General features: G+C 44.7%; 1 protein-coding gene across 1 annotated transcript in view; it reads right to left on the bottom strand.

Annotated features, from left to right (window-relative positions):
• The window catches only part of prdm5 (PR domain containing 5), a 94,811-nt gene that overhangs the window by 11,592 nt on the left and 70,719 nt on the right, over window positions 1-12,500 (bottom strand). The window contains exon 14 of the mRNA XM_054734884.2: window positions 3,373-3,458. Coding sequence (XP_054590859.1) covers window positions 3,373-3,458 — 86 coding nt within the window. The remainder of the gene's footprint in view (window positions 1-3,372; window positions 3,459-12,500) is intronic.

Genomic DNA, 12,500 nt, shown 5'->3' on the forward strand with positions numbered 1-12,500 from the left:
TCATACCTGTTCAGGAGCCTTGGCCTCCGTAGGTATTCCTGCTTCCATGCACCAGTATGTAGGGGAAGCTCTGCCAGAAACTGCAGTATTTCTTCAGTGAGATAGTATTATTTCAGGTAAAACCTCTTGGGAACAACAAGAAAACGTTCTCTGTCTTTTACGTTTCCTCTTTGTGTTACTTACTTTTATCTGATGCCAAAGATCAGAACATAAACTTGTCTGGTGTTTTGATTTATGACTAAATTCTTTTAAAAGTTGGAAGCATGCCCACCTGCCTCAAGCCCTTTTCACACATGAAGACCAGAGATTTTCTGGAAAATGTGCAGAAAATTCAATCAGGACCTGGTTCACAACAGGAGGCTTGTGCTGGAGATGTGCTCTCACAGCTGGAAACGTGAAGGGGGTCTGGGACGGGATGGAGGAATGGAGGCGGAGTTTTACTTACAGCTTGAAGAATTGCACTGCTTTGTGATCGCTGATTTCACACGCAGTTTCACATTTACACAAATGTACGCAGCAGCAGCTTTTACCCAGATAAACATAATTACTACGTTTAATTAATGTTTTGCTCAAAGTGTTGCAGCAACGACTCCGGGCCTGTATGTGGTGCTGTAGTGCAGCCACACAACTCAACACAACAGAGAAGAAGGCGGGAAGCATCAGGATAAAGTTTACACCCCGAGGTTGAAAATAAATAGGAGAGTGGGACTTGCTCCAAGGTTAGCGGGCGGCAGAAGTTTAGGAGGTAGAGTGGGTTCTCCAGTACATGGAAGGTTGTAGGTTCAAACCCAGCTCGTTCTACTGTCGTGTCCTTGGGCAAGACAATTGACCTGCCTTGCTTATTGGTGGAGGTTAGAGGGACCGGTGGCACCAGTGTTTGTCAGAGTTGCCTCTAACAGTGCGCCTCAGGGCAGCTGTAGCTACATCGTAGCTCATCACCATCAGCATGTGAATGGGTGGATGGTCTTGTTACCATGGAGACTAATTGTACATTGGAGGACTTTCTGAGTTGAATTATTCAGGTACTAAACATTTGGCAGCTTCTACCCAAGTGTGAATGGCATGATTTACTGGGGCAGCAGTAGCTCAGGTGGTAGAGCGGGTTGCCTCATGATGGGAGGGTCATGGGTTCGATTCCAGCTCTCGCCAGGGGTATCCTGCTGTTGTGTCCTTGGGCAAGACACTTCACCCAACTTGCCTGTGTTAGTGGTGGTCAGAGGGGCCGACGGCGCCAAATGGCAGCCTCGCCTCTGTCAGACCTCCCCAGGGCGGCTGTGGCTACAAGTAGCTTACCATCACTAGCAGTGTGTGAATGTGAGAGTGTGTGAAAGCGACTTTGGGGGTCTAGAAAAGCGCTATATAAGTTCAATGCATTATTATTATTATTATTATTATTTTTAAGCTAGTGTACAACACAAAACTGGAAGAAGAGCCAGAGTTATGATGCTAGGTAGGTTGGGACTCCACAACACGTGCTGCCTTTGAAATAGTTCAGATAAATTGTGATGTACTTTATATAAACTCTTCTTCAAAGTTGTCAAACCATCTCAACACAATTAACAGTCCTGCTTCCTGAGAATAAACGGTGGTAACGACTTCTGTGATCGTAGGACAAGTGAAACAAGCACATCCATTCACGTTTGAAATCCAAACCCTTCCAACACACACAGAACAACCACGGTTCATATCTGCATCAGATGTGTTTCTGCATGGCCTGCCAGTGATGTGGTTTGTGGTGTAAAACACACAAACTCCAGTCACATCCATCTCCAATCATCGTTTCATTAACAGCAGCTCCTTCAGCCAAATGACATTAACTTTTTCTCCACAGTGACTTCATCTGGTTCTGCTGTTTGTAACCGCTCGGCCCATATTTCAGAGCGCCGTGAGCAAAGGCAGATCCAGGAACGTTCAGAACAAAACATCAGTCACTTTAATCAGAAAATTATACCTGCCTGTTTGTACCAAGGCACGCCAACCTGAGCAGGATGCTCTTAACTCTGAACAGCTGAACATAAACTGATTGTTGGAATGAACTCTGCTGACATGCAGCAACTGTCACGGTCAAAAGCAATGACTATAAAACTATAAACACGCTAGGTTTCGTTTGTCACACGTTGACACGCACCTCCAGGTACTCCAAAGAGCTCACGGAAAGATTTGCATGGGCTAACAACTTCAAGCAGCTGAAAAGTGATGCATGAAAATGTGCTGAATGAGGAGGGAGGAGCAAACCACCCTAACTTATTTAACACATTCAATATCCTACGAGTTGTTGCAGCTAGTGGATCTTCTCTTTGCACAGTTTGTTGAAATTAATAAAAGGGAGTCTTTTACACACACACACACACACACACACACACACACACACACACACACACACACATCTGTCTTTCTCTCATAGTGAGGACCCTCCATTGACTTCCATTCATTTTTGTGATTTCACCATGCCTAACCCTAACCAATGCTGATCTGTTCCTTACCCTAACCTTAACTAAGCTTAATTCACACTCTACCTCTAACTAGTATAGTAAGCTTCTAAAAAAAAGTGAGGACCAAAAGAATGTCCTCACTTAGAAAAATATCCTCACCTTGTAAATGGTCAAAATGGTCCTCAGTATGTAGTATGCACAAGAACACACGGATGAATGAACGAACACACACACACATATTTAACACGTTCATTATCCTACGAGTTGTTGCAGCTAGTGGATCTTCTCTTTGCACAGTTTGTTGAAATTAATAAAAGGGAGTCTTTCACACACACACACACACACACACACACACACACACACACACACACACACACACACACACACACACACACACACACACACACACACACACAGGCCATATTCCACAGAGTTAGGTAAGTGAGAAAACTAGCGTAGTGCTTCTCCTGGTCCGACAGCAGTCCGTCTGCTTTAGCTTAGCATAAACAATGGAAGTCAATAGCAAAAACTAGCATTTTGTGTGCAAAAGTGATTCAAATGACTCAATAATGATACCATTTATTCCTGATGAGTTCAATAATCATGCTGACTGCAAATGAAAAGTAAGAAGTAACACGGAGGATTTCCAGGAGCCGACTCATGCTAAACGTTGCTTCATCACATATCCCAGTTAAACATTCGTGTCTGTTTTCTGGCCCCAGATCACAGTAACCTGGAATTCTGACCAAATGTCTAAAGGCATGGAGGTTCTGCCGTGTGATTGGCTGATCAGATACTTGTGTTAAGAAGCAGTTGAACAGGTGTACCTAAAAAGGTAAAAGTGTGCACCACGTGTGAAGAAGCAGCTGCAAGTGTTTGCAGAGATGAGCGACCAGAGTGAGAAACAGGCTGATCAACAGTAGCTGAGGAGATCACTGACCCGAGTGTGAGTCCGGATGTGCATCTTCAGGCCGTCATTCTTGCTGAAAGCTTTGTCGCAGTAGGGGCACTGGTATGGACGCTCACCTGTAACAGGAAGATCAGATGTATATGATGCTTAGAAGGCTGGAAATTGCAAACACTCAACTCCTCAATGACCAAGGTCGCCTCCTGGGACACTGATCACCATTTAAAACAGTCTTCAGTGACTAAATCTCTCCTTTGTTCTGTTTATTTCATAATAAAATTCACCTTTAGAAAATAGTTACTCAGCTGTAATAAGATGCATGCCTGTCCGTTCTTGTCGGCAGGGACAGGCTGGTACTGTGAGCCCAAACAGAAGCACCTACAGCCAAGCATCGTCCAGCATTTAGAGCATAACTAACATTTCAGTCTTTTCTTTTAAAAGATGATTCCAGAATGATTAAAGACAGGTTTTGACCACTCTACTGATGAATTCAGTGTAAATCTCTTATTCATATCGGATCCAAAGTAACTTTCCTCTGTGAAGCCCAAAACTTGCGTTGACTCCGTTTTGAGGTTCGCTATCGGAGTTAAACTGGCGAGCTGTTTAGCAGCGTAGTAACAGCAATCTGGGTTCTCCTGGTTGGATCAAAAGCAGTCCAGCCAGCATCTTATAGATCCTATCTGAGCACACGGTGCTGGTGACAAAGAGAAAGTGACAGGCTGTCAGTCAAAGGCTCTGCTGACACATGGATCTGTTCAGCACGAGCTGATCCTCTGGCCAGATAGGAGCCCCGTAGCTGATCTATGGAAGGTTACAGCCGCTTCAGCTGAGCTAAAATTAAAGATTCCAATGGGAACCTGTAACATAAAGCAGACCCCAAAATATAACTAAATCATTCTAATATTTATTAGATAATTCTTTGAAGACTAATGACTAAATAATCTTTTACCAAGAGAACAGAAAACTTCAGTTACATTATCCATATAGAACATCCACTCATCATCAGCATGAGCCCACTGACTCGGGCTCAGTCATTCCCGGGTGGAATGATTACATTCTTCTTCAGTGGTTTTTAAAAGCAAGGACAGGATTCACATGTTTGAAGTTTTAGTAAATTGTGCAGGTTCAAACCATAGATAAGTAATTAGCCCTAACCCTTCTCAGGCTGAAAGACATCCCAGAACTTTCAGCACCGTATGAATGAATGCATGCACACATTTCCGTCTGTATGCATCATTTTGTCCCAGTAGGGAGCCCAAGTCTTATGTTATGCTTCAATTTTAATGAAAAGTAATGATGTGAGTTTTGAATACGTCTGTCACGTAATTTGGGATTTATTAGCTTGTAAAAATGCGTAATTAAGATGGCTGCAAACCAGACGTCGCATACATGACGTCCGCAGCAGAATCACTTCTACCGCAACGAATGTGCGTTCTAGAGGATGGGGCAACATGCACAAAGGCCAGCTCCCCCTTGCGTTATAGTTCATGGTCGGAGTGCAAAGTAGCAGGCGGTCAGCTGACCTCAGTGAGCGCAGCGGCGTGAGCAGGTCAGACAGGTGTCAGACAGGTAGGGTGTTTAAACACAAACAGCAGGATCTTAGCGGTGATGCTTTTAACGCTCCTTCTTTTGTCCTGGAGGAAGGAAACGAAGCTCGCTAAATCTTCTCTTCTCCATGTCTGGTTTGATGACTTAAACTTGGTGAGAAGAACATTTGTAGTTCCACGCGTCTTTTCACACAAAGCCTAAAGTAACTTTTGCAGCCCGTCAAAAATACGCACTGTCCTGGCATCCAAATGTGTCTAAAACTCACAGACGTCCACGTGAAATCCACGGCGCACAAAACGAGATCCCATTCCTATTTCTGACAGTAGGGAACCTACGGACCGGAATAGACGGGCGTGACTTCGACTCCCCGTTTAGAAAAATAGAAACTTCAAACTGGTCTAGCCAAATCATTGAAGACGAATGACAAAATAATGGGTTAAATCAATAAGTTCATTAATAATGAATGACACGCACGCCCATGACCCAAACATCTGAATGCAACTGCAGAAAAACAACTGCCCCCCCCCCCCCCCCCCAATAGAACAATGTAATCATCATAGAAACGTTATACGTCTTCAGTGACTGAATGATGAACAGGCAAGCCAGTAATTTTACTGATGGGGGTGCTTTGCCCTTTTAAGGAATAAGGTTAATTAGCTGTGTTTCTTTGGGATTCAAAATGCACAGATGCTTAATAAGTCAAGAAACCCATCGAGGGAATACGTCAGACCACTAATATTTCCCTGTTTTGTTAAGTTTCTCATCTGTTTTTCACATCAAGTCCAAGCCTAAATGTGAAGCTCGATCAAAGTGTGCAGTAAATATTTAGAGGCTGCTTTTTATACGATTTTATTAAAGGTCAACTCGCAAAAACTCATGTTCAAGGGCTTTATGCTGACACTTTATATTTACGCCCCACAAAGCCCGTCTGTCGGCAGGAAGTTACAGCAGCTGTCATGTAGCAGACATACAAGGTGGCTTCTAGACCCACCCGCCATAAATCCCCCGCAAGAGGGCCTGAGAGGAGCACGAGGAGGTGCGTAGTGACACCGAGCCATAAAACCCCCAGGTTTGTGTGGAAAGGGTTAACGTGACATCTGTGGTTGGATCAGACAAACCCAAACATGTGCACGAGGGCAGGCCAGGACTCTGTCCCAATGTCGACCCCCCCTTTCTGTCTTTCCACACAGTTTTATCCTCTAGGAGGCCTTTTGTTGACAAACAGCAAAATCTGAATCCCAGATGCGTTTTGAGGTAGATGGGAGTAAATCTTGTGCTGCGTGTAGCTTGTGTGGCATCGGGCTGAAGCCCACCGTTAGTCTCGGGGAGTCCTGGTGAAGGCATCAGTGAGTCGTTAGCACCGTGGCTCAGCATGGTGCACTCACACAATCACACCCTTCAAACTGTGAGTACACACACTTTCACCGAGTTAACCTCCTCAGCTAAACCCGCCTCGTCTTGGAAAGTAATTATATTGAACACTCTGAAGGTCCCTCACTGATCTGGTCGCTTACAGTTTAAATGACTCACCCACAGCTGCCCACTGTGTCAGAATTAGGCAAGAGCAACTCAATCTCTAAACAGGGAAAATACAGACGATGGCTGGGAACTGGAACATTCCTCCGACGCCGCTCTCTGTTATGTGTTTGAGAGGCCGGGTGTCTGTTCTGTGGAGTGTTACTGTAACCAGAAACCCCCACTTATTCTCCAGATTGAGCCAGATTGTTTGGGGATTATGAAGGGCGGCTGCAGCCCTGAGCCAGGTCTTTTTTTTTATGTGTGTGTGTGTGTGTGTGTGTGTGAGTGTGTGAGTGAGTGTGATGGTAACTGATTTAGCATGTGCTGAAACACTACACCGTCTCTTTGACCCAGGGTGTCTCCCCCGCCCCCTGCTGTGGCCCTCACACTCCTAGTCTGCTAATCGATCCGTTTGGCACCCCTTGTGTCTCGCATGTGTGTGTGCGCGCATGCGGCCTTGTGTCTGGTTAGCAGATGGTCGACTTTGTCGTTTAGCCCGGCGCACGGCGTTCGTGTTACGGAGAACTCTTTGTAGCTTCGAGGCTCCGGTCTGAAAGGCATTAACGCTGTCCGTCAGAGATTAATTCCTGGCTTCCTCAGGTTCAGGCAGACAGTGACCCTCCACTGTCCCGGTGTCCGGCCTGCACCGCATACCGACAGGGGCCACGGAGGTAATGTGATATCAGCGTGCTAAAGATGATAAGAGATTGCCTTTGATGAGCCAACGGAACACCTGACAACTTTTACACTTGACCTTGTCGGGGTCTGAGAAGATTTTCGCTGCTTCCTCAGACAATTCGTTCCTGCACTAGAGAGGCACGCTCCCAGGGTTGAAGCTGAAATCGCCTCCATTTAAATCAAGCATCTCAGTACTCAGACCCCATTCATCAAAACAACAGGCTATAATGCAGTTTAGCTTTACAAGATTGTAACCATGACCACAGGTAAGACAGAGTCGTGTGTAAATAGGTGCAGTGACTCGGAGTTCTGCCAGATGTCGGCTGCTCTGCCACTTCAAGCTGTCACTTGAAAAAAAATCAAGATACAGTCAAATAAATGTAACCTAAAACTAGACAGAAAATGTTTTAAACGGTCACGTTAATATTAAACTTTTGTTATGAAAAAACTATATTTGGACAAAGAACAGAAACAGAACCATCTCAGCTATCACAGGGTACAGAAAATGCACGGGTTTTCTTTTCTGTTTCGCTGGGCCATTTATGTAATCATACAAATACTTCTAAATTCACATGGCAATGATTTCCTCATATCACAAAGCGACATTCAGCACGTAACTGCCATGCTGGATGTCGGTTTGATGCATCTGGGCAAATGAACCGGCCCTCGTTCAACACCGGGGCTGAGGAGAAGCAGGCTCCAGGACTTCCTCTGCTGGTAGAAATTCATCCATAAATAACACAATATAGAGTTTAGCGATAATTATTACCTGGTGGTCTGGATGAGGGAGATGTGTGTCCCTTTGACCTTCTGCTGGGTCTAACTACTATGAAACAGCAAAAAGTGAACGCTGCATTCAGATTTGGCAACATGTGGCTTTATTCAGACATGACACGCTGTTATAGAAGGCCCAACATGTGGAAGCAGTGGAGCTGCAGAAGAACTGCACTAACATGAAGAGATTTAATGATCGATCATAGATCCTGAACATTAACTCGAGCCTTTAACAAATTGTCACTGTGACCACAGGACACTGGAGGCCGCTTTGAATCCTTGTTTTTTCAATCAGTCTCACGTCTCTCAGTCAATAAAATCTGTTATTTGGGTCCACGTACAAGAACGGAGTGTTTCTGATGGATTTATTCACCCTTGAATCTGGAAATGACTAAAGAAGAAAAAGAGGGACACAGCTGCTAGGATAATCGCAGTAGCCCAAAAGTGAGAGGCGAAGAAAAACGTTTTTTGAGGATGTCCCATTTTCTAAGATGGACAACATTTGTTTTGTTCTCTCCACTTTATGATTTATTAGCAGTTGAAAGAAAGTATTTTGGGGAGGGACAAACGTATTTAAAAATAATAGTCCATCCTTTCTAAAAGATTGTTTTTCTTGTAAAAAGCAAGAGGGGTTCCACGTTTTTAAGTCTGATTAAAAGTATTTTCTCCATAGAACTGCTGGTATCTTTCTGTTGAAGAAAGAAAAGCTCACAAGTATTGCTGAAATTACTCGAATAGATTGAAATTTACAAAAGATCAAAAAGTACAATACTGTAGCTGAATTTCAAAACTGTATCTATGATCAGTTGAGAGCAAGAACAGATTTAACTGAACTTGACAAAACAATGGTTTCCCTAACCCAGGGTCGGCAACCTGTTCCCATCAAAGAGCCATTATTACCCGTTCCCCACAGTAAAGAAAACACCGCAGCAGCCGCGGCGTTGTGGGCGGGGCCTACCCTCAGACAGCAGAGAGCTGCTCACAACAGGTGACAGCAGCCGGTACCGGTCGCTCGTGTACGTCAAAGTTATCTTTCATAAGACGATAATCAATAAAACGATTTATATAAAGTGGATCCAGAAGTTGTAGCCCGTCTCTGCCGACAATATTTAGATATTTTTCACCCTGTTGGTGGTTTTACTGAGCAGGTGCCACTTCTGTCATACGTTTCTTTTTAAAACATGTTTAGACTGTTCAGAATACAAATCCAGGCTCTGTCACGTTTGATTGTTGTAATTAAACTTTGTAGGTGGGGAAGGTCAGAAAAGGATCCGATCATTTTGTTTTTCCCTCATTTACAGCGACGGAGATATCGGCGCAGTGCGCCTGGCTCTGGTGGTAATCAAGTTAAATTTGATCTCTTTGCAACAAATTTCACAAGAAAACAGAACAGTTAAAAGCAGGCTTGTGTTGACCGGACAGTTCCCGTATTTAACCGTTTATTTTGACGGAGAAAGAATAGAAAGAATTACCCCGACGCATGCAGACGAACCGACACTTTATTCGTTTAGCTAATCGCAGATGTAGCTAAATCACTCAAGAAAAGATTCCCATCTGAACATCTGAGCTGGACACTGCTCAGCGCAGCTCACTGTCAGCGCGTACTACGTAAGGTGCACAGCGAGCTGAAGATGTGGAGAGGGGCTTGGAGCGCGTCGCAGAACCAGAGCGCATGCGGGAAGATTCCTCCGACTGAAGCGAGACTTGTCACTTTGAAAATGTTCCCTGATTATGAAACTTTGGCTGAATTGTGCTTGTTCCTGTCTCCAATGTGGCGACACATCCAGGAGCCGTCTGAGGAGAATCCCAGAATCTCACATCCTCTTCAGCTCAGAAAGCGCCGATATGATTACGCACAAGCGTGACGCGTCAACCCGGTCTCACAGTAAGACCGGGTTGGAGCTGTTCAGGTTTACGCAGACAATCTTTACATTTATAACTGGCATACAGATGTAAAATTAATGCAGTAAAATATAAAGCATTTTATTTAAATATCCATTCATTATTTTACAAGCACAGAGAGCCGCATCAGATGGATGGAAGAGCCGCATGCGGCTCCAGAGCCGCGGGTTGCCGACCCCCGCCCTAACCCCAAATCTACACTGGAGGCACAAGCGGCACGGAACGGCAACAGAAGGTTGCTGCTTCAGAGAATCCATTATAGTCCCTAGGGTTGATTCAAACTGGCTGCAGCGCGCTACATTTCAAGCTTGTCCCAGAAGCAGCTCACCGTGCCACGCCACCAAAGATAGGACCAGCTAACAAAGGGCTAGACAGGAAATAACACAAGATTTCAGTGTAAAATGTCCGGTTATTTTCAAAATAAAAGACTATTGCTGAGATGTGATTTCTTATCTATGTAGATTATGTCAATACATGCGACCTAACGGTTTATTTGCTCTCAGCATATTTCGAAAAGTGCAATGATGTGTTTTTATGATTTTATCCTGGCAGTGGAGAGGCACAACATCAAATAAAGAACATCCAACAGTGATGTCAAACATAATCTCTTCCTTCTTCTTCATTTAGTCGTGGATAGCATAAACAAACCATGACTTTTGAAGTCTCAAGGCATTTTGTGATTCCTCAAATCCAGCGAGGAGGACAGCGAAGATGCCACTCCATGGCTGAGATACATCCCCGGCACCGCGAAGCACGTGAGTAAACCATCCCGCTGTCATTCCGCACCGCTGATTCCTCCAGTGAGGATTTGGGGTCAGAAAGATAAAATAGAGAAAAAATAAAATGTGACCTTGGGGACATGCGTCTTCAGTCTTGTAACCATTCAGTCTGCCCAGTTGTCGCAGTGCTCTTAGGCATCAGGGTGTGTACCACACTGAACATAGACCACAGACAGCTAAGGACAGCATTGTCTCAGGAGACTAGAAAGACATTTAATGACCAGTATGTAAAAGGTAGCGGTCTCCAAGTAGCTTGATGTTTTTGTGTTGAAGATGTCAGAGGTCCACTTGACAGAAGACAACTGCCCTGGATGTGACCACAAGAAGACACGCGGTGACAACCTGAAGAGACGATGATATGAATGGTAACCAAAGAACCCAGAACTCCTTCCAAAGAGATTAGAGGTGAACTCCAAGGTCCATTAGTGTCGGATCACACAGTTCATTGCTGAGTTAAATAAATCACTTGACTGCCTCAAAAGCTGCATCATGAAAGCAAGAAGTAACACATTTTGAATGGAGGCCACTTTCATTTGTTTTAGAGCGTTTCTGTTCTTCGTTCAGAAATGACAAACGCATATTTGGAGAAACCTTGGTCTCTCCCTGATGCTGACTGTTACTAGGTCTTAAAGAAAAGAGAAAAAAACACAGCTTCAAAAAAACATTTGTTGTGCTTGTGGTTGTAGGGCCTCCACAGGTCATTACGGAGGTGGTCTGATGCTTGATCACCTCTCGGTTTCATCGCTCTGCCAGGGGAATGTTGTTCCAGGGTGATTTGATATTCGAAGAATCTCCATAAAGGACCTAAATTACCATCCTTAACTTGCTCATTCACCGTGTTTCACGGTTTATTGAACTGATTTTATTACAGCAATAGTCTCTTAAAGCTCACTAAACAGATGGCACTGGCTCTGCGTTTGATTTAAAATGCTCGAGCTGGAGCTGGTACGACCCGTCTGAGCCGGTTTTAGGCTCGGTTTTCAGGTCGGACTTTGTGTTTTTGGGGATCACTTTGAACATCTTGCTTGAATTAAAAAGTCTACAAGTGTTAAGGAGGACTGAACATGTAAGGAAGAAACTCACCAGTTTGTTGTAAGCCTGCTCATCACTGCCAGCAGGTCTTATGATGTCAGCGTGACGGCGTGTCACTGGGTCCTGTCAACATTTCCCTTGGCACAAGTCATTTTCATGACCCCCGCTTTAGTTCTTCACCACATCACGTTGCACATGGTGGGAAAATCTGCTCTCACTGCTCTGTGATGTGGCCAGCGAGCTATCTGCTCCATCGCTGGGCCAAAACGAGTAATTTTAGAAAATGATAGAAACATCCATCATGACTACCAAGCTCAGCGGCGGCGGCGGCGTCCAGCTCTTTGACAGCTCACATTTTATGGGTTTCCTGTGATCTCATGAAGCCTGCGCTCTCGAGACGCCACCAGCCGCTCTGTGGCACTACAGCTAATGTGTTTGGGCTCAACGTGATGCTGAAATGAAAGTGAAATTAAATCCGACCCAAATACACAGAACATGGTTTTTCGTGCTGCTTAACGCTGCCACGTTGATTTTCCTTCACATTTCCCTTTAATCCGTTTCACACTTCGCCCTCATTACTCGCCAGCTCAGCTCGTGAGGATGTGTGTTTGAGGTAAAATGATAGGGGGGTGACTCTCTAGGGAATCCTAACAAAGTCCACAGTGTTTAGCAGGTAAATAATCGACGCTGACTTGTTCCTGTGAAGCAGGAAGACCAACAAGATCAAGCTCTCCTGTCTGCCATCCAGAGGAGCTGGTCATTTAAAGGCCGAGCTCAGCCGGTGGCCTTCTTTAGGAGATCACAGACGGGAACGCCTCTTTCAGATTTCACCACATAGAGCCTCTTTACGATGAGCAGCACAACGCCGCATGTTTCAAGATGAGCTACGCTTTTGACAAACGCTGGAGGTCAGGAAATGACTCACTCTGG

The sequence above is a fragment of the Nothobranchius furzeri genome, chromosome 8 (assembly GCF_043380555.1).
Source record: "Nothobranchius furzeri strain GRZ-AD chromosome 8, NfurGRZ-RIMD1, whole genome shotgun sequence".
In the NCBI taxonomy this organism is placed as follows: Eukaryota; Metazoa; Chordata; class Actinopteri; order Cyprinodontiformes; family Nothobranchiidae; genus Nothobranchius; species Nothobranchius furzeri.